Raw genomic sequence first — 22,717 nt, forward strand, 5'->3', positions numbered from 1 at the left:
TTTTTAATTTTTATCCTCTCTTGCTTTTTTTTTTAAAGTTTGTTTTTCCTTTCCTCTTTTATGTGTTTTTCACATTTTCTGTTGTTTGGCTTCTTTGTTCCTCTTATATTTTGTTCTTTTTTTTTAATTTACGTATGTTTTTCTCTTTTTTTGTTTTTTTGCTTTTGGAAGGTTTTCCCCGTGGATGGTTGTTTCCCCCACCCGCCCCCCACCCCCCCGGCCCACCCCGCGGGCTGCACCCCCACTCTGGGCTCTGCCTGGGACCCGGCAGGCGGCGCTCGCGGGGCCCCCGTGGCTTCATACGGGGGTGGTCCGGCGGTTGGCTGTGTTGGAGTGGAGAGAGTCTTTGTTCTCCTTCTGGATACAGTTGTGAACTTGGAGGAAGCTGTTATCCCTGTCGGAGTTGTAGGTGGCGGTGGGTGTGGTGGCGGCCTTCAGGGGGTCCCTGCTGAGGGTGTACATGGAGATCTCCGTGGACGGCAGGGTGTTGAAGCCCTTGAGGCCCACGGGGGAGGCGTCCCTGGAGTGTGAGGGCTCGGTGGAGCGGGAGCTAGAGCGGCTGCGGCGCTGGTAGCGGTAGCGGTAGCTGGGGATGCGGGTGATGGCAGAGGCCTGGAGGTAGTCCGTGGCGCGGGCTGTGGCCCGCAGCTGTTTGTGCCGGTCGATAAACATGTGCACGGCCAGCACACCAACCATCTCGGCGATGATGAAGGACAGGGCCCCGAAGTAGAAGGACCAGCCGTACGAGTAACTATTCTTTTTGGAGTCACTCTTGGAGGGGTCTCCAGCATTGGCAGATATGTACACTATGATGCCAATGATGTTACTCAGACCTGTGGGGCACAGGATGGACATGGAGGTGGACGGGGCAGAATCAGAGAGAAGGATGTTAATTTTCAATCTGAATGCCAGACACTGGGCGGGATTCAAGGATGGGACAGTTGGGTGAGCTGCTGTTTTCACAGTGCGTGGATAGGTGAGCGTATAGGGATGTTGGCAAGCATCACTTCAGTACTTTATCATTGCATTTGGAGAGAGCCACAAAGGGAAGAACTAATGGCAACAGATACTGAAGAGGGGAGAGAAGAGTGAGGCCTTCTACAACTATTGAGTAACAATAATATATATTGTTTATTGGACATCTACCACCTGCCTTCACTGCTAAGAGCTTTTCAAGGGGTTTGCAGATGAGGAAGTGGATCAGAGAGATTAAGTAACTTGCTAGAGGCTGCACAGGGATTGGAAGCTGGTATAGTGGGGGGTTAAGACCGCCTGGATTCAAAGCCTTTGGCAAGGTAGCCTGGGTCCGAATTCCCAGAGCCGTGGAAGGGGTACGACAGGCCTCGCTCCTGTGGGCCTGCAGAGCACGGAGTGAATGGGCACGAGTGGGTGCTGTTGGAGTCCAGGGCTTGGTGAGTACCGCCTGAACGTTCGTCATTTCTTACTAATGGCTCGTGCTGCAGCCCATGTTCTTTTTCTGGGTTTGGAAGCACATGTGATTTGTCATGTAACTGAGCTGAGAAAGTGGTTCTGGGTGCCTGCCTGTTTCCACCTGGGTGGGGTGGTATGGGAAGAGGGCAAGTGAGGGTAGATCCAGTGCCCTGAGAGGGACCTGGGATCTGGGCCCTTTTCTAAGACGTAGGAGGAAGATAGGCCACTGGGCTGAGGGACAGGGTCTGGGATGTTTCTGGGGGACTCGGTGGGTGGGGGTGGGCGCTCAGGGTTGCACAGTCTCTTTCCCCTCAATACAACCTCATGCAAGGCCCAGAGATTCCTCTCCTCCCCTCGCCCTCTCTGCCAGGTCCTCCTAGCCAGTGAGCACCCAAACCTCAGCTGTCTCCCCATTGGCGGGCCTGGGCTCTGGCCTGCTTGGCTTAGTGGCTATTACCTGCAGACACGAAGAAGATGCCAGCACTCAGGATGATGTTGTGTCGAGTCTTGTAGAACTCGCTGGCTGCGATGCAGAGTCCACCCATGAAAAGCAGAATCACACTCAGGATCGGGAAAATGCTCGAGGCCCTCACGGCCCCTGTGGAACACGGAGGGTCAGGGAGAGAAAGGACACGGTTGTGAGACTGAGGCATGCGGGGGCACGAAAGGGCAGCACACAGGTCTTGTGGACACAGGACCAGAGTCGAGGTTGCTTAGCAATACCAGGGCGGGGGGAGAGGGAGCAAGCCACTCTCCAGCTCACAGCCCTTCAGGGGCTCATCTCTGCCTACAGGCCCAAACTCCAGTGCCTCTTAAGGCCTACAGGGCCCTGTGTGACTTGGCCTCCCCAGCTCCAGCCTCATGCCTATGTTCCCTCTTGACCAGCCACAGCAAACTTCCCATATCATGTCATTGCATATTTCTGACTTTGACATACTGAGCTTTTTTACTAGAATGTTTTTCCTTCTCTTTTTCACTCAGCAAACTTCTATTCACCCATCAAAACCCCACTCAAAGTTCCCTTGTCCATGAAGCCTTCACTGACATCCTTAGGCGAAGTTTTTAGCTCTTTTCTCTGCTCTGTGCGGTACTTTGGGGACATAGAGAGGCAGTGCTTTACAGTGGTTAGGGAATCACATGGCCTGGATTTGGGATTTCAGTGTGGCTTTAGCATTTATTAGCTCTGTAAGTTTGGGTATATTATCTTAATTCTCTGTGCCTCAATTTCCTCATTTGTAAAATGGGGATGGTAATAGTGCCTGCCTCCTAAGATTGTTATGATGATTAACTGAGTTGATTTTGACAGTGCACCTAGACAGGTCTTTGAGGGCACACAGTAAACATTTGAGGACTGAGAGTATCCAGGTGGGCATGCGTGGGGTGAACCCTAGGTGGGTGAGAGGATGAGGGCATGGGGTGGGGGGCAGCAGGGTTGCTCTGTATCCTTAGCACTCCTTCCCCTCCAGACAAGGATGGTGGTGCCCCCTCCTCAGACCTGAGTGGCTGTTCTCTCCCTGCGAGTCGGTTCTAAGATAAGGTGCCATATGCCCACACACACCTGCACACACATGCATGCCTGGATGCGCATGCTCAAAGCTATCTGCGTTCCCATCTTCGTGAGCATGCAGGGATGGTGAGAACTCACTGAAGAACCAGGAGAGAGAATATTTGTTAAGCACCCACTCTGTGTCAGGTGTTGAGTGGGTACCTAACAAACATTATATAACTTAATCCTCATAAGAGCCCTTCAGGGTGTGTTTTTTTAGCTCCAATTGACATGTGAGAAAACTGAAGTTCAGAGAGGTAGAGTAACTTGCCCAAGGCTGTCCAACTAGTGAACCAGAATGGGGATTTTGCAGTTAGTCTCACCTGAGTTCAAATCCTGGCTTTGTCATTTACTCTCTGTGACCTTGGGCAAGAGTCTTGACCTCTCTGAACCTCAGTTTCCCATCCCGTAGAGCGGGAGGGGCAGGAGTGCCCCCCAGCTCACAGGGGTGGTGGAAGTCCCGCTGCTCAAAGGGTGGTCTGAGTGCCAGTGACACAGGCATCACGGGGCAGTTGGATGGGAATGCAGGTTCTCAGGCCCCGTCTGGCCCTACCTACTGAGTTGGGATGTACATGTTAACAAGATCCTCATAATAAGATTTGTACCCTGGCTGGTGTGGCTCAGTGGATTCGGTTGGCCTGTGAACTGAAAGGTCGCTGGTTCAATTCCCAGTCAGGGCACATGCCTGGGTTGTGGGCCAGGTCCCCCGTTGGGGGCATGTGAGCGCAACCAATAGATGTATCTCTCCCTCTCCACTCTCTAAAAATAAATAAATAAATAAATAATCAATCTTAAAAAATGATTTGTTGGTGCATGAAACTTTGTAAGGATTAAAGTGGATAACATCTGCATTGTTTCTACAAAGACTACAGTAAAAGATACAATTTTTATTATTTCTGATGTCCCTCCACCTTCAGTCCAGACACAATTTCCCTACAAATTGTCCTGACTTCCCACTGGGGCTGGTATAGTCTTAGTGCTAAAATCTATCACAAGAAGCAGAAAATAGCTGATTTGTTTCATGAACAAGTATTTATTGACCTATGAGTAAGCATATGGAACTACACAATACCCACTAATACCCACAGAGCCCTTCTTATGTGCCAGGTTCTCCTCTAGGTGCCTTCCATGGGTAACTCATTTAACCCTCATACCCACCCCATGACCATGGGCCTTGGCTTCCAGGAGATCACACACACCTAAAGCAGGTGTTGGCAAGCTTTTCCTATAAAGGGACAGATAGTAAGTATTTCTGGCCATATGTTCTCTGCTACTCAACTTGGCCATGGTAGCATGAAAATAGCTGTAGACAGTATGTAAACAAATGAGTGTGGTTGTGTTCTAATAAAACTTTGTTTGTAAAAACAGTTGGTGGGCCAGATTTGGCTTGCTGGTCGCAGTTTGGCCACCCCTGGCTGAGAGTATAATGCACTGTACCGGGGAAAAGCCACATGGTCTGGAGCGGGGAGACACTTTGCTCCTGACAACTGGAAGTCCAATGAATAAATACAGGCTGAGTGCCAGCCGCTGTGCCAGGTCCAGGTGGGGCATGGAAGACAGAGGGAATGCAAAAATGGGCCTGGTCTGTGTCTTTATAAAGCCTGCGTTCTCATGAAGAAGATATATGTCATCAGATAATCACGCAGATCAATAATTATCAACCAGGATAGTGTTACAAAAGAAAGCTACTCATGTGACACCGTGAAGAAAGGTATGTGCCAGGCTAGTGTTCTTCGGGTGCTTAGTGTGTGCTGGGACTGCTCTAACCACTGCACATGTTAGCACTCATTACAACCCTAGGAAGTACTGTATTTACCCTGTTATATGCAGGCTAAAACTGGGGCACAGAAAGGTCCAGTCATTTGTCCAAGGCCACCCAGCAAAGACAGGGAGGGGCTCAGCTTGTGAGCCCAGGCAGTCTGGCTCTATGCTCTGTGCACCTCACCCCTGCACTCCCCTATGCTTCCTGCCTCTCAGAGGCTCTTCCAAGCTCTAGTGGGCATCAGAGAGTTAGTGCTGTTGGAGCTGACCCCTGATGGAGAAGGAGAAGCTAACTGGGCAGAATAGAGGCAGGGTGTGGGGAATATTCCAGGGAGAGGAAGCAGCATGAGCTAGGGCTGGAAGAAGCAGGGCTTGCTCAGGGGGTTGAATGCAGCTGGGTCATGAGGAGCTGGTGGAGGGCTGAGGAACACAGAGGGAGATGAGGCAGGCTGCGGAAAGGCCATGCGGGGGCCCCTAGGTCACCGAGGACCTGTGGGTCATGCTCCAGAGTTTACCTTTATCCCCAGAGCAATGGGAAACATTAAAGGGCTTAGAGTGGGCAGGGCTGTCACAGTCTGATTTGCATCTTTAAAAGCACATGGATTAAGAAGGGGCCAAGGGTGGCTACAGGAACTGTAGAAGTGAGAAGACTGGTGATGGTGCTTGGCTCAGGGTGGGTTCAGAGGGTATGGGCAGAGGTGGTTGGGTTTGAGGGATGCTGGAGAGGTGAATTAAGACTTGCCAATGGTGGATAGGGGTGGAGAAGACAGTGGTGTTGAGGACAACTTCTAGGTCTCAGATTTGCTGGCTGGCTGGGTAAAACCTCTTGTGAGACTGAGAGGATCAAGCCTAGGGAGTGAGGGTGTGGTGTGGGACATGCTGAGTTTGAGGTGCTTGGGAATGTGTGTGTGAAGCGTGTGCGTGTGTGGAGGGGAGTTGGATGTGCAGGTCTGGTGGACAGGTGTAGTTGGGGCTGAAGCTGTAAATGAGGGTCATGGAGCTGAGCACAGAAGGGCATCCCAATGGAGGAACAGTATTTACTGATGGGCTTGGGAAGACCTTGGGCACATCTCACGGTGTCCCTGGGCCTCTACTTCCTCGTCTATAAAATAGGGATGGAAATTCAAAGTTGGTCTATCTTACAGGGCTACAGTGATTAAATAGGAAGAAGACTATTGGAAGCCTTTGCAAATGTAGAATGTTGGTAAATTATAGAAATTTATTATTTTCTATGCTGGTGACAGAAATGAAAAATGTCATAAGTACCCAGGAGGAAATGACATCTTACCTTCTGGACAGGGTCACCTAAGCTGTAAGTTCCATGCTAACCCTCTCTTTGGCAAAATTCCGTACACAAGTCATTTCACCCTGTAGTGTTGCAGTGGGCCCTGGCCCTGTGGCAATCCTATCGTGAAATCCCTCTTTATGGTGGCCACAGCTGGAGGATGGGGCAGATGCCTGACCGTGAAGGCCAGGTGGTTTCCTCACTCAGGCAGAGGAGGAGGGGTGCCCTGTGGGGGTGGGGGGGTGGGAGGTCGGCAGACCCCGGTCTGGTGCCCACTCTTTGCCTGACCTCCATGGAACCCAAGCATGTGCTTTCCCTTCTGTGGATCCAGGTCTGCACTCTGGTGGGGTTGGACTACGTGGTCTTCCTGTATCCCCAACTCAGCCAGACCAGGATTCTGTCACACCTATTCCCTGGGCCAGTTGTGGCCTTCACTCAAATCGTCGTCATTGTCATGGTTAGGGAGGGCAGGCTCCTGACTTTCTGGGCACAGAGGTAAGCTCTTCATGCCTGTTATCCCATCTGGGATTTGATCCATTTGAATGGGACAAATCAGAGATGCACTGGTTTAGGGGGAGCTTCCGGGCTCTTGGGCATCTCTCCCTTTCTCCTCCTTCCCCACTGCTCCATGGGGGGAGTAGACAGTGACTGTGAAGGGGGATGGGCTGCAGAAAATGTGTTTGTGAGTGTACATGTGTGAGGGTGTGTGTGAGTGTGCAATTATGAGAATGTGTATGTGACTGAGAGTGTGTGTGTTTGAGAGTGTGTGAGAGTGTGCGAGAATGTATATGTGACTGAGAGTATGCGAGTGTGAGAGTGTTAGAGTGTGTGAGAATGTGTGAGTGTGTGTGTGAGAATGTGTATGTGAGTGAGAGTGTATGAGTGTGTGTGTGAGAGCAGGAGAATGTGTATGTGATAGTGTGTGAGAATGTGTATGTGACTGAGAGTATGCGAATGTTAGAGTAAGTGTGTGAGAGTGTGTGGATGTGGATGTGAGAGTGTGTGGGAGAGATGAGAGAGAAGGAGAGAAAAGAAGGAAGAAGGAGAGGAGGGGAGGGAGAGAGAGAAGGTGTGGCCGGAGGGAGGAGAGAGACCTCAGAGAAAGTGGAGGAGGAAAAAGAAGACTGTGGGTGTTTGGGCTCCAGGTGCGGGCTGCTTGGGGTCCCACCCTGGCCTTCCCACTGTCTCCATGGCCTTTCTCATCTGTGTGACTGGGATACCAACAGTACCTTTCTCTTAGGGGGTTGTGCAGATGAATGAAGATAATATGTAAAGGTGTCAGACCTGGCCCAGACACAGTCGGGTGTCCAACAAACGTTTGCTAGATATGATGACATGTGGAAGGAATGTGGAAGCCCAGTGAGCATCCTTCGGGAGTGCCATGTGTGCAGGTCCTGGGTGCATTCCCAGTTCCTGTTGTCTCTGGGGTTAGGGACCAGCTGCAGGAGCTCAGGAGAGAGGCTGCCTGGAGCATCTCACTCGCTGTGTTGCCTGCCCCCAGAGCCTCAGTTTCCTCTGGTACCGTAGGGAGAGGGTCAGACACCCAGCCTAGAGGGCTTCAGTGAGGAGTCCCAACCAAACACATTTCAAGCAATTAGAACAGTGCCTGGTACCCGAGAGCACCGGGAAATGTCTCTTCTCCCCACAGCGGAGCATATTGTTGCTGTTTCTCCCAGGCCTGTGGTTGCCTGGGTTGGTGTTGGTTAAAGTGTAGGTTGTGACTCATGATTAGCTCATGAAGTCAGCATGGTGGCTGCAGCCAGCACTTAAATGAATGAGCCAGGATGGAATAGAAACTGCCGGCGTGTGCGGAGCTGGAGAAGGGCAGGCCATTTTGTAAGTGCCAGCTCTGGTTGCATGGGTGTGAGGGGCACCAGTACAGTGTCCGAGGTTTCCTAAATGCAAGGCTGGGTCACAGCTGTTTTAGCCATGCTGACCATGATGACCTCTGGTGGGAATGTCTCTCAAAACAATTTTGCTAGAACGGGCTGCAGGGCTTGGACAGTGGACAGGCGCACTTGGCCCTGCATAATGTTCTGGGAGGCAGGTGGCATCCTAAAAAGTATACTGGGCTGGGGTAAGTCCTTGTACTTCTCCGGGCCTCTGTAAAATGGGAAGACGGGGCTGTGTGTATAGCTCCAGAATTTCAGGAGCTGGGAGGATATATTGCTGTGCTTCTGAACTCTAACTTGAAGGAGGGTTGATGGACTTCTCCCATGTGTTCCCCGGAGCAGCTGGGGAGCCCTAATAAAGCACCACCCTAGCCCTTGTCTCATGGCATCTTCAGAGTCCTCCAGGGGACTGGTATTCACCCAGGTTCAGAGAAGTTGTGTAACTTGCCCACTGAAGTGAGAGCAGACCTCACTTTGAAATCTGGTCTTTTCACTGTAAATCCCAAGCTCAGCCCTTGGCACCTGGTATTCCCCACACCTCCCACATTTGGTACAGGAAACCTCTCAGTGCCTGGTAGGAATGGGAGAAGGGGATGGAGAGGGAGGAGTGGGGAGGGGGGTGTTCTCTGAGGCTGGGAAGGGTGGCTTCAGCTCGGCTTGAGACCCAGCATCCACCTCTGTCCTCATCCTGGGAAGAGGGTGAACATGCCAGGGGGCCCTAGGGAGGGTGGGTCCTCATTTATTCATTTAGCAAACATCTCCTGGGCCTGACCCAGGGCAGGTCTTCTGCTGGGCTGGGTGAAGGGTAGGGAGAGTTCTATATCTGCAGCTGCTCAGAGGATAGTGGTTCAGGGTCCAGGGGAAGGGAGAAGAGTCCACAACAGAAGTTACAACGTGCAGGTTGGAAAACACAGTGGTCACCTCTGGGCAGCCCAGCCTCCTGCGGCATTCCTGGCCCCAAAGAAGGGCGGTGCTGCTCACAGCGTCCCAGCCAGGAGTCCTCTCCTGCTCTCACCTCTCCCCACCCAGGCTGTCAGCAAATGCTCTACCTTCAAATATACCCAGAATCAGACCCCTTCTCAATCCCCTTCCCAACTCCTGCCCAGGTCCCCCCACCTGCATTTCTAGCTGGTTATGGCCATCATCTCCTTCTGGTCTCCCTGCTCCTGCTCAGATGCCACAGTCAGTCCTCCAGCAGAAGCAGAGTGACGCCGATAGCATGGACGTTAGTCCTCCCCTCCCCTTGCTCAGAAACTTCCCACGGCCCCATCTCAGAGTAAAACTGAGGCATACAAATCCTGGCCTCCCACCTGCCTGCTCACGCCTTCTGCCTAACCACGTGGCCTCCTGGCTGTCCCCGAGCCAGCCAGCCTCAGACACCGTACTGGCTGTTCCCTCTGACTGGAATGTTCTTCATACCTGTAGGACCAGACACGCTCCCTCCCCTGCTTTAGGTCTCCTTCCTGGTGAGCACCTCTCTGATCAGCCCCTTGAAACCTGGAGCCCTCTTCTTGGCACTTCCTCGCCCTTCCCTGCTCAGTCTATACCCCTTGGACTCTCTGCTGTATAATATATGCAAAGGTAAGGGCTGATGCCTACTGAGGGCTGATGCCTACTCTGATCCAGGCTGGTGTGAAGCTTCCTTATACTGACTCACTTAAGACTCATTACAACCCTAGGAAGGTGCCAATGACCATCGTCCCCACTGCAAGAAATCTGAGGACTGATGCCAGTCCCCCCTGCCTTGGCTGCTCTGCATCTCCCCTTCCTTACGGGTTTTGTTCCTGGTCTAGAGCTGCCCCGGGAACTTTTCTCTTGCTTGGGTGGCCAATGACTTGGGTGGCCAGTAAATCTCTGGGAAGGTGTCAGCTCCTAGTTCAAGTGTAATCAGAAGAGACCTCTCTTGGTGGGGAGGGACAGGCCCTGCCCAGAGCCCTCCCTCTCTTCCCCTTCTGTTCACTTCTGGCTCTGGAAAGAGTAAACTCTGTTGAGTGTGTGTGTATGCACATGTGACCTCTGGGTGTCATCCCCTCCACTCCCCCTGGACATAGGGTGTCAGGGACAGCAGCTGACCCTTGGCCCGTGACCTCCATCTCCAGGCTCTCCCCCCTGGAGACCCTGATCCCACCCTGCAGTCCTGAGCTACAAGTGGCCTCAAAACAGTGGATTTGGGGGTCTGGCATACAGTAGCTGCTTAATGCACGACTGGAAGGAAACGCGTTTCCTCTGATCTTCTTCCCCTGCTTTAAGTCACATTGGGACAGCTGGGAAATGCCACTCCCATTTCCTGGACACAACACACACTCACAAACACAAACATGTACCTTGCAGGAACCCGCATGCACATATGTGCAAACACATAGGCACTTACACATCCAGACAGACAGACACTCAGACTCACGGACATGCAGATAGAGAAGGACACAGAACATAGCACAGACTATTGTCCTCATGCATAAATACAGACAGACACATCAACAGTCATAGGAAGTCACACCCCAGTCACCACCGCCTCCATTCTTCACCACGCTCCTTCAGCTTTGGTAAGGAGGGATGGTTAGGGAGGCGCCACAGCAGACACATCCGATGGCCCCACAGGGCTGGTTGGGAAAAACAGTTCTGGTCACCACTGGTTCCTGGGTAAGCTGGCAGTACTGAAGCTTACATGCTAGCCACAGCTTTGCAGGCCCAGATGTTGGGAGGTCCAGGGTGGTAACCAGGGCCAGTGAGAGCTGTTCTTCCCTGACACTAGGGAGCCCCTGGACTCAGTGTCCAGAGAAGCTGTGAAACTCCTCAGATATTTATTGGGTTTGGGGAATAAGAACATTCATTCATTCATTCACCCATCCTGTCACGTGTTAACTGGGCACCTTCCTTCTCCCAGGCCCTTCAAGAGGTGCTGAAAAAGCTCAAAGCTCACCCTGCTGGCTTGAGAACCAGTGAGCCCCACCTTCTTTGCCCCCCAGGAGATGAGCTCTGCACTCCCATCCAGCCAAGCCAGCCAGAAGTCTCTCCCCTTCCTCTCTAGATCCTCACTCCAGCTGCCGGATCAAGGATGGCAGCACTTACCAGGCCTCCTCACTGGCCACCCCTCCTCAGCCTCCTTGTCTTCCTGGCCTCTAAACCATGAAGTCCTTTCATTAGAGCACAGATTTGGTCTGTTTTGTTCACTGTTTAATCTTCAGTACCTAGAACAGTGCCTGGCACATAGTTTGGGCCCCAAAATTATGTGTCAGTTGAATGAATGAATGCATGGGAATCTCCAGGGAGATACGTGTGTGTGTGTGTGTGTGTGTATAAAATCTGCTTCTAAGTGGTCTTTCAGACTTGATATCATACACAGAAGTAGGGGAAGAGAGGGGGCCTGGGGCAGGAGCAAGGAAAAGTAGGTATTTCAGACCCTTGACCAACTGCATCTCCTTTGTTCTCATAATGCTACTATTTGGTGGGCAATTTCCAATTTTTACAAATGGGGAGACTAGGTCCTTGGAGGTGAAAGCACAAGGCAGAGCAGGGGCTGAGCTGTCACTTGAACTCAGGTCTGTTGGATACCAAGAAGGAGCTGCACCCCTGGGCAGCTAAGGCCCAAGGAAAAGCCACTCAGAGAGCTCTTGGAGGCTATGGCTCTGCCCGGCAAAGCCTGTAGCCCACAGCCAACACACACTCGGTCCTCCATCTGCTTCAGGTGTGTGGCCCTGTGTCAGGCCCCCTGCTGGCCCTGGGAGTCAGAGACGGCTCAGAACAGATCCTGCCCTCGAGGAGAGCAGAGTCTGGTGGGCTGTGCTCCCTGACTCTGATAACAGCAGGAGCTCCGGCCTCCTTTCTGGAGCCCACTCTGCTTGTGCCCTGTGCCCCGGAGTCTGAGGCAGGCTAAGTGTGAATCGTCAGAGCCAGAGATGCTTGGTCTCAGCACACAGGGCTTTGGTGTCTCTCTTTGCCGAGCCCCTTTCCACCTCCCTGGATCCTCCATCTCTGAGACCCCTGTCTCTCCTCACAGTCCTCTACTGTCCTCTGGAAACTCAGCAGTGTCCTGTCCCACTGCCCACCCTCAATGATCTGGCCACCCCTAGTCTTGCCATCTCTGCGTCTCAAACAGCACCTCACTTCTCACCACCACAGTTACAGCTGGCCCCACAGCCGTTGCCCCCTGGGATCTGGCCTCTCGGCCTTCACTGTTGTCCTTTTATGGTCCCCTGCCTCCGCTGCAGCAGCCAGAATTGACCTTCCACATCAGTGCCCCTGCTCATGGTTCCCATCATGGAGTGAAGTCCACTTTCTTCCCAAGAGGACTGGGCTCCTCTGCTCATGGACACCCGCTATTCATACCCTCCATTCATGCCCTGGGCTCTGATCTGCAAACATACTGCCTTCTTCCTGCCTTAACAAGGCCTTTGCTCTTGCCATTCCCTCTGCAGGTACCTGCTTCCCCAAACTACTCTTAGCTCCTTCTTCATTTAGAGAAGCTGCCCTAACCACCTATCTACCCTTCACCTATCCCTTCACAGTGCTCTGAAACTATCCAGGGGGTGTTTGTGCGCTTGATATTTGCTTGTTTCTTCCACTGAAATGTGACCTTTCTGGAGGCCCCGACTTTCTCTGGATCCCCCATACCAACAACAGTGCCCCAGCATAGTGAGTACTTAGTGATTGGGTCATGAGTGAATGAGTGAATGAATGAATGAATGAGTGAGTGCTTCTAGAGTCCAAGTCTCAGCTTTGGTGCTGCCTGCTCTAGGGACCCCTTCTGGAATGACCTCCTCCATGCTGGGTGAGGAGCCATGCTCCCTTGCACCACACACTTCCTGCTAGCCTGTGTCATGGCATACACCTTATATTCATGGGTCTGTCTCCAGACAGCGAGCGCTTAGGGACAGGGGCTGCTTCCCTGTCTCTCACGGCCTGCCATGTGGCAGAAGCATCCTACAGATAGCAGACTCGGGCTCCATCCACTCTGATGCAGCCCTGCCCACCTCCGGAGAAGCCCTGTAAACCTCCCTGGGCCCCAGCTCTGCCCACCTTGTGGGGCAGGGGATCCTTCAAGAATGAGCCTTGTCTTCTAGCTTCTCTAGCCTACCAGGTTAGAGTTAATAGAGAATGACAGGAACTCACATCTTCCAGCTTTAAAAAATTGCTTTTATTGTCTAGCCCAAGATTAGCACATTCTAGATTGGGGCCAGCAAACTACGCTAAATGTGGCCTGCTGCCTGTTTTTGTAAATAAAGTTTCATTGGAGCACAGCCACACTAATTGGCTTTCGTTATTGTCTGTGTCACTTTTGTGCTACAGGGTAGCTGGGACAGATTGTACAGCCTGCAAAGCCTAAAATATTTACTGTTTGTCCTTTTACAGGAAAAGGTTGCTGACCTCCAATTAGAGATGCTAAAAAACGTTGTTGGATTAAGTCCACTCAGACCCTTGGACCCTCCTGCACTGCTAATACACATTCAAGTTCTTGTCCAGGGATACCAAAATGAACCAAATGCTCTTAAGCTCTTCTCTCTTTAAGAATAAGGAAATGGAGGCACAAAATAGTAGGAACAGTCACTGAAGAGGCCTCTATGTTTTCTTCACGTAACAAACAGCACTGATGGAGCATCTCCTGTATTCCAGGAGCTGTTCTAGGCACAGCGAAGAATGAGACATTTCCTGCCGCAAGCGCTCAGCATCGAGCTGACAAAGACTACGCAGGTGCTGTGCTCCACCAGTGTGGCTCTGGGTGTGGGGCTCAGCTCTGTGCCCCCTTCCACCCCGATGTTCAGGCTGCACCTCAGCCTTGCAGGTCTCCCAGTCCAGCTGTTTCCCTGTGGGTCCTCTCCACCAGGCTCTGCACCACGTGGTCTCCCTGGGGCCATGGCCTGTGTCTCATTCGTTCTCAGCTCTGAGCACAGGGTCTAGCATCCAGAAGGTGCTCATTCTGCCTTCACACCACTGCCAAACTCCTTCGGGAGCCCCAGACATGCTAACAGGGAACGCAACCAAACGGCCCTTTAGGAATTCCATTTAAGAGCAGCATATTGCAAGAATTGATTTAAAAAAAAAAAGATGAGCATCGTAAGATATTTTCTCCCCTTTAAAAAGAAATCTATAAATTGCATCATGTTCCCTTCCTTTCTCTTCCCAGTTGCCTGGCTGACCTCATGCTTTATGGGCTTTTCAGGCTGACCTGAAATTGGGTTTGATGTGAAGAGTAATTATTGAAAGAGACGAGTGATCCATAGAATAAAATGCCTCCTACATTTTTCATAGAAGTGATCTGAGGGTAATGCTAGCCACTCTGCCGGCGGGGAGGGGAGGCGCAGAGCGCAGATCTCCGCAGAAGAGTGTGTCTGAGAGCCTGGAGCAGAGCCCGCAACCACTTCTGCTGGGGGCGGCTTTGCTGTCCCAGGTGTCAAGGACCCTCAGCCCCTCTCTTGGAAATCCTTTTCTCAGGGAACATTTCATCATGTTAGTTTTTGCCAATTCTTGAGACGTTTTCTTTGGGACTCAAATGCTTTCTCTTGATAATATGTCTCAAGTGGGTTTAAGATAGCAGCTATTACATCAGGATTTATCTTAGACTTGACTTGTGGGGGAAGGAAAAAATCTCATTTATTGTTTCAGTAGAAGTTCTAATTTGGCACTGCCTGATGAGTTTCTTAATTCAGTTATTCAAGACATATTTACTGGGGGCACTGAGCTGAAAATACAATGCATCCAAGATAGGGAGAGCCCTTGGCCTGGCAGCATTGGTGAAACTGTGAGGGAGACAAGGATCCCACAGCACGATGAAAATGCTGTGCTCTGGGAATCTGTTCAGGGGCATGGAGGACTTCCTGGAAGAGGTGATGTTTCAGCTGAGACCTGGAGGATAAGTAGGAGTTTGCCAGACAAAGGATGGGAAGGTGTTGCAGGCAGAGGGCACAGCACGCATGAAGGTTTGGCCCCCAGACAGGAGGAAAGGACGGAGGCTCAGCTTTTTGCCTGCCCTCTGCTGAGACAGGGGTCTCTAGAGAGTCCTGGGGTTTGCTGCTCTGAAGGCTGGTGGGCAGGACCATCCCCAGGAAGGAGATAAGAAACTATGCACTCACGGAGGAAGTATTCTGCTGTGTCAGCTTCATAATCTGCATCCTCTGGGAAGTGATCGATCTGCTTGCAGAGACCTTTGAAGTTCCCTGGAAAACAAGGGGAGAAAGGATACATGAGACGTCATAGTTTCTGGGGTTCAGTGCCCACCGGTCAGCATCTTCCTGACTTCTCACTCTCCTGAAGCTGGCTCAGCCCCTTCCTCCCCCTTGAAGGAAGGTCTTGCTTTGTCTGTTTGCACATCCTCCTGGTGAGTCAAACACACCCCCTCCCCCACAGTGCTGAAGGGAGACTCCAAAACCCAGCCTTTCACTCCTGCACAGAGGCTTCTGAGCTGGGGCCTGCCACCAAGGCTAGACCGAGGCCCGAGGCTGATGAACCATGAACCTGGGGAGTGTGGCCATCTCTGTGCCTCAGCTCAGTTAGGAGTCCTTCCACAGTTTGCATGAGAGAAAGCAGCTTTCCGAAGAAGGCAGACCACAGACTGGTGCTGACAATCATTCCCACAGCGCTTCAGACAAGCTCACAAAGCACCCTCCCCTCTGCAGTGGGATTCGCGGCCCCCAGCCCCCAGCGGCCCTGAAATCTGGGGGGGAGTCCCCACTGGGGCTGGGCCCTCTGCCAAGCTCTTGGACTAGACTCGATCTGGCTCTACCAGAGGCCTGTGAGGGGTCGTTTCTCCATTTTACAGATGAAGAAACCGAGGCTCAGGGAGGCTAAATGACTGGATAAGGACTCGTGCCAGGAAGTGACGGAATCAGGGCTTTTGACTCTGAAGTATTTGCTCAGTGAGCAGGTGGGAACCCGCTCAGGTGAAAACCCCAGCCCGGTGCCACAGTGGCCCCACCAGGCCACTAAGCGAACAAGTGAACAGTGCAGTGCGGCCTCCATAAACACAGACGTGCAGGATCGAATTCAGAGCCATGTCCACTTCAGGACACCAGGGACCTTTGTGTCCCCAGCACCAGCAGAGGTGTAACAAATGTCGGCTGACTTTCCCTGAATGAATGGATCGTGGGACCCGTGCTGGGTGAGCAGTGCAGCGAGTGACAGGCAGGCTCAGGAGCTTCAAGCCTCCCTGCGTGCCTCAGTTTCCTCACCTGGAAGTAGAGGTGGTGGGGGTTACGCTTTGCAGGTTGTCGTGGGGACTAAATGAGCTGACATACATAAAGTGCTCAGAGCTGGGCCTGGCACACTCGTGAGCGTGCCTGAGGGCACTGCCGTGAGAGAGAGATGGGCTTGACTATATTCAGCCGCTGACGCTTGGGATTTTTCTGTGACAGTAGCTAATATAACCTAATTAATACAGTCCTCAGTGCATGTTAGCAGTTTATTTTCCTATAGAATTCTGAGCCATGTAGCCCATAGAGATGGTTTTATTATGTACTATAGAAAGTAGGAATTTTAAAGCATTATAACACAAAACTGTATATATTATATACACCTGCATATATAGGGCACATGAAGAAAATTACATGAAGATAAGTAATTTAGGTGTTTCTAGCTATTATTATATGGTACATGTTACAGAAAAGATGGTTGACCCCCTCTCACCTCCCATCCACTGTCTCTGTACCAAATTCAGCCTCTTTCCCAACTTCTGCAAGAGACATTCCCCAGAACATATCAGGACTTCTGGTTACTTCATGGAAGCTTTGTAGGGTCCCAAGGGCACAGTGTTTCACCAAAATGCTCCTATAGGGTGTTTTGGGCAATCCCTTTTCTTGCTCCCCCTCTCCCTGACCTTGCTGTGTCCCCACTTCTTTGGAGTCCCAAGCACCTCTCCCCTTTGCCCTTGTTGCATCCTGGTCCATTAACAGGAGACTGCATCCTCCCCCTAGTAGCTTCACACACCCCCTTGCCCTAGAAGTGTCTTCATACTGGCTGTTAAGAGGATATAATATCTTCCCTATTGTTAAAATTACAACTTAGTGTGTTTGGAAGCTCTTTGCAAAGCACTTTCACTTTCTCTCAATTCGCTCTGATGAATATTTGGTCAGTACCAACTCTATGCCAGGCATCTTTATAAGGAGCCCGCAGGAGGTGAGGTGAGGGGAGCAGTTCTGATGTGCCCCAAGTCTCCTGACCAATCGGGGACAGTGCTCAGCCCTGAACCAAGGGCTCATAGGCAGAGCCTCCACATCCCTCTTCTCAGTGCTGCATGCCAGCACCTGCTCTGCATGCGGCCTGGCTGCCCGTCTGCTCAAGCCTGTGCTTCAGCCATCCTTGGACTGACCATTGGCTCCTAGCGTGGGTGCCTAGCACAGAAGAATGAAGAGATGCTTGTTGAGAGGCTGTGCAAAAGAATCAGACCTCTCCTGTGAGGCCTAGGCCTGGTGATCAAATGCCTATTTGACATTGCATGGTGGATATCTGAAAGGCACCCTGCACTCTGCAGGTCCACACCGGAACTCACAACCTTTCCCTCAAGACTAGTCTTCCAGAGGCAGCAACTAGCACAGCACATGCCTCTCCATGGCTCCCCTGTGCAAGTCTGAGCCTAGTCATTGTCACCCATGTCTCCTCAGCATGGGTCCCATCCATCATGACATCCCACTGTATTAGCTTCTCAGTGCCCCTCAAACCCACCAATTTGTCTTCATCGACAGCACCACCCACCTCCAGGCCACTGTTCTTGCTTCTCTGCTGGTCATTTTGCACCACTCTTATCCCCCTCTGCAGAATTATCATAGTGATCCTTTGAACATGCCAATCTGATCAAGCCACCTCCACCTTAAAACACTCACCAGCTTCCCCATGATCTTAGGGAAAAATTCAATATCTTTAAGAGGGCCTGACCCAGCCTCTGTCTGGCCTCACCTCCCACCCACCTCCCTCTCTGTGCACATGCCATCCAGGCCTTCCTTCCAGCATTCTCCTTCCTACCACAGGACGTCTGCACATGCTGGTCCGGCTGTCTGAGCCCCTGCCACATCTTGGGTTGTCTCCTTCTTTCTACCTCCCTCTGCTGCCCTGCATTGTGCTATGGGATGTCTACCACCTTGCTGGCTACTCTGTGTTGGCAGGGGAGATGTTAAGGCATGAGTGATGCTGGTGGCATGTACCAGTAGAAGGAAATTGACCCAGAGAAAGGAGGGAACGATGCGATGTGGGAGCAACGTGAGGGGGGATGAGGTCCAGGACACCAGTGCAAGAGTGACCTTTGATGGGGGGATGATGGTACATTCACTGCACCAGGAGGGCAGGGGACGCCTGTGGGTAGACATGGTGGGAGCCTGTGACACTACTCTTCTGCTTTTTCTATTTTCTTGATGAAATGGGAAGAAGGGCCATCAACTGAGAATGAGGAGTGGGAGGTGGGGTTGGATATTCAAGGAAGGAGTAAGGGAGTCAAATTTTTCTCCACAACAGAGGGAGAGAGAATGGACCAGACTTGAGACATGAAGTATGCATATTGGTGGCTTCAAGGTCCCTCTTGAGATTCTTGGTTTTTCTCAGGGAACATTTAGTGTGTTGCTGCGGTTTATCTGTCTGGAGGGTTGCCTTTGACCAGGATGGGGGTCTGAGAGGAGAGCAAGAAGGCGAGGGAGTGGTTATGCAAACTGACAGACCCCAAGCTGGGTGAATTGGTCAGTGACAGAGCGTCAGTGCGTGAGAAACCTAGGGTGGGGTCAGAGAATTATTAGAGTCGGGGGCTCACAGGAGTTAGATGAACAGAGGGCACGGGAGTCCAAGAGTAGATGCAAAAGACTGAATTGTGGTTACTGGTAATCTCGGGGTCAAGTGTAAACTCATGAACTGGGTGGCGCAGGTGGCAAGGAGGTAGGGATGACAGTCATAGTATTTAGCAACTGGAAAGGTCACCAAAATTAGTATATAAGACAAAACTAAAGTTCATTTTTATTTTCTCTATACATCAAATGTGTATTATGAAACTGCTTACTAAGTTAAAAGTTGAAGTGCAGATGATTCATCAAATTATTCTAATGAGCCCCAAATTATTGGTTCGTTTTTAGAAATTATTGGTGTGGTCTTTCGATGATGAGGCTGTTACAAGCTAAATGACGGCCCTGTCTGGGTTCGGATTTGACACAGGGAACCCCACCGGCTGCTTCCGCCCCTTCCCTGCTACAGTAGGAGCCACTCTGTCTCAGTGAGTACTGAATTTTAGTGCTGAATTTCTCCTCATCTGGTCAGTCGGAGGACCTCCCCGGGAAAATAGCCCTCCATCCTCAGCAACCCCGGAGGCAGGGCTTGATGGTGTTGGGAGTGGTAGAGTTGGGGGTGGGGTGGCCGTGAAGGTGGGGCAGAAACCTCAAGACTAGTGCTCTGCCTGCATGGTGTGAGCACAGCCTGTCCCTGCCTTCGGGGCTGTAGGAAGGATTCGTTCTTCTGGGGCCCTGGAGCACCTTTGCGCAGGTGTGCTTGGGCTGAGCCTCGTGGTGTGTAGAGCTGCAGGGCTGAGGCACAGAGCTCACCTCTCCACCCATCCTTGGCGTGGAGGGAGGAGTGGGGGCCTGAGTCCCAGACCCTCCCCCCTCCACTTGTCAAGCCCAGGAGCCACCGCTTCCCAGCTCTCTTCCCTGGGACTTACAGAGGGTGATTTGTGTGAGAGGTAGGATTTCCATATGTAACCACTGACCAGCGACCAGCAAGGCAGGACTAGTATCTGCCGGCTGAGGCAGGGGCACGAGGCAGGGCAGTGCTAACTCCTCGAAGAACGAGGTGTGCCTGGGAGTGAATGACAGGCAGCATAGGATGTTGGGTAGAGGAAAGCGGGATGATTTTCAGAGAGGCAGGGGGTTTGGAGAAGAGACTGAGCAATGGTCTAGAAACAGCAGTGAGGAGCAAGGAGGGCTCTACCACGTTTAGGCCCAGGGGTGTGGGCCATGAAAACCCCCCATGTAAGGGATCTCAGGGGAGAGAGCCAGGCTTCTGCCAGAGCAAGAAGGGAAGTTGAGAATGTGGGGGGTTTTGCTGACATTGGGATAAAATTCCAGAGAGCCCAGGGCAAGGACTTGGGGGCTCAGGGAGGTTGGAGATTGGGGCAGATTAGGGGATGGGCGGAGCTCTGAAGGACAAATGATTGGTAGAGAGGAGTGACCAAGGTAACCTGGGTCCCAGGCCAAAACGGGGTTGGTCTCAGCGGTGTCTGAGGCTGACTTGACCGTGGCAATGAGGCTGTGGGCGTTGGCTGGAAGTATAAGGGATCCAGGAGCACTTTGAGCTCTGCGGTCCTAGACTCAGTCTGCCTACTATGGTGATGAAGCTCGTGAGAGGAAGGTGGTGCCAGCGTACTCCCTCAACTTTGGTGGAATTTAAATTTGGTAGTACCTCCATGTCAACAGACATCACTACAGCCAGTGAAGAGTGGTGGCATCTCATCCTGGCCGGGGTGGGGGGGATCAGTTGGTTAGAGTGTTGTCCCAATATGCCAAGGTTGTGGGTTTGATCCCCCGGCAGGGCACATACGAGAATCAACAAATGAATGCACCAATAAGTAGAAGAACAAAAAATCGATGCCCTTCTTTCTTTTAAAAAAAAAAAGAGTATTTTTCTCTTGTTTTCCTGATGCCAGCCGAGAGTTACCCCTGCCCTTCAGGAACACAATCTGGGGGAAAGACAGAAGGCACGGAATGCAATGTGAATTTCTATGATGTAATGTCTCACATACTGTAATTGAGGGATATATAAGTCTTATGGGAGCAGAGTTGTCCAGCTAACATTTATGGAGTGCCGACTGTATGCTTTGCTCTCTGTGCAACCTGCTGAATTCAGGAGAAAATATACTTTTGGTCCCCACAGAACTTGCAGTCTATGAGGGGGACAGAAAGCAGAAGCTGTGGTGTAGCAGGACACGTGTTGTGACAGAGCAGAGCCTGTCTGGGTGCACACAGTAGGTGTCTGTGTGTGTGAGCGCTGACACAGGCCTCCTGAGGAGGTGGCAGCTGAGCTGCTACAGACGGTGGAGAAGGAGTTAGCCAGCGGTCTGTGTGTGAGTGTGTGTGTTGGGGTGTGACAAGGAAGTGGTGGAGGGTGAGAAGGGATTCTAGGAAGAGGAACCAGTAGGAGCAAAGTCAGGGAAGTGCTGGGCACATAGGAGGAACAGACTGTCTTGGGGGTCAGAGAAAGTTCCCCAGGTCAGAGTTGGGGTAGCAAGGAAGCTGAGGTAGCAGAGTGCTGGAGCTGGCTGGCCCCAGCTTGTGGGAGCCGACTACTGGTGTCTTTTCCTAACTTACATTACAAGCTTGAAGTTGGCCACAGTGGGAGTATTTATTTGCACCACAGAAACAGGCAACTTGTACAACTTGAGGTCCCCTTCACTGCCCAGAGAGCCAGCTGCTACACCTTCACCAGCACATCGCTGGGTGAAGGCCGTCCCGTGTGAGGGGGCAGCTGGTGGAAAACCTGGTGGGATTGCAACCCCTAGTGGGATTGGAGATTTTAAAACACATCGGTTCTATTTAGAGTGCAGGATGGGCCAGGGTGCAGAAGATGGCTGGAGAGAGATGGGGGCCGGAGGTCCAGGTTCAACTGCCCACTCCCCCCACAGCACTGGCTTTGAGCTTTGGGAGGATGAGGAGAGACTGTAGGGGAGACTCTCCCACCATGACTGTAAGTGATTATTCTGCCAAGGAGCCCAACAACCACAAAAATCTCCGCTGAACCCCCACCCCGTAAGGGCAGTGATGCCACACCAACCCCAGAACCGGGTGACTTCAGGCCAAGTCCAGACAGAGAGGCCAAGGGCTGTGCCTAAGGCTGTTGCAGCTCTGCCTCCAGGAATTTACCGTTTCAGACTGGAAATTTCAGCTTGCAGGTATTAAGTAGTTTAAGAGGAGGTTTCATCAGCTTTGTAAAAAGCACATTACTATCTCATAACACCAACTGCTGTCTCATATCTTCGAGATACAATAAGCTCTTCATAAACCTGGTCATTAGGGGCTGCAGAGATGCTATTTAATTTTCCACGTTTCATGGGGAGTCGTAGGAGCAGCACAGCTGTTGGAAGGGCGCGGGTGGAGGGGCTGAGCCACAGGGAGGAGGCTGGCTCAGTGATTTTTTTAAGTGAAGCAAGTGAAGGGTTTGGTGGGAGCTGCTTTCTGTGTGTTTTAAAGCTTTTCTGTTCCTGGCTCCTTGCTTTGCTGCAGGGCCCAGCCTGAAGGCAGGGATTCAGGGGACCTTGAGCGGCTGAGCGGTGCCACACTCACCCCTCCTGGAACACTAGCCCCGGCACAGCGCTGGCCCCCACTGGTGCCGGAGGGCTTGGAACAGCAGCCTCTGTGATTCGCCCATTTGCCTGTTGTTCATTTGTTCATTCGTTGGATTATGCAGACACTGGGTGGGGCTAGAACAGGCTAAGGAGTCTGATGTGGCTGCCTTTCTCCCCCTCTTCTGAGTCCACCCTTTCCGTTTGCCCTGAGCTTTCACCTCCCAGCAGTCCTGACCCCACAGTGAGCAGGTGCTCATACAGTCTGCAGGATATCCTGTCCTCATTCTTGTCATTTGTCTTCACAGCTGCTTCTTTAGTTCCTTCCATGGAACATGGGGGAAGAGAGTGTACTCGATCTCAGAAAGATTTGGCTTCCAAGCCTGGCTCCACGAGCTATTAGCTGTGTGGCTGTGAGCAGGTTATGTGACCTGTCTGTGCCTCAGTTGCCTTAGTTGTAAAAAAGGAATATTAACCTCTGTCCTGTGAGTTGATTCTGAGGATTAAGCGAGATGACAGAAGTGAAGGCCCCTAGTGAGCTCCTAACCCAGAGCCGGCATTCAATGAAT

The 22,717-nt window shown here is 51.8% G+C and overlaps 1 protein-coding gene across 1 annotated transcript in view; it reads right to left on the bottom strand.

The window, feature by feature from the left end:
- Positions 1 to 277: 277 nt before the first annotated feature.
- The window catches only part of CACNG2 (calcium voltage-gated channel auxiliary subunit gamma 2), an 89,095-nt gene continuing 66,655 nt past the window's right edge, over positions 278 to 22,717 (bottom strand). Inside the window, exons 3-5 of the mRNA XM_045187123.2 lie at positions 14,983 to 15,066; positions 1,889 to 2,029; positions 278 to 833 (exon numbers count right to left, since the gene is read on the bottom strand). Of these exons, the coding sequence (XP_045043058.1) occupies positions 298 to 833; positions 1,889 to 2,029; positions 14,983 to 15,066 (761 nt within the window). The 3' untranslated portion in view covers positions 278 to 297. The remainder of the gene's footprint in view (positions 834 to 1,888; positions 2,030 to 14,982; positions 15,067 to 22,717) is intronic.

Source organism: Desmodus rotundus, chromosome 3 (genome assembly GCF_022682495.2).
Source record: "Desmodus rotundus isolate HL8 chromosome 3, HLdesRot8A.1, whole genome shotgun sequence".
Classification (NCBI taxonomy): Eukaryota; Metazoa; Chordata; class Mammalia; order Chiroptera; family Phyllostomidae; genus Desmodus; species Desmodus rotundus.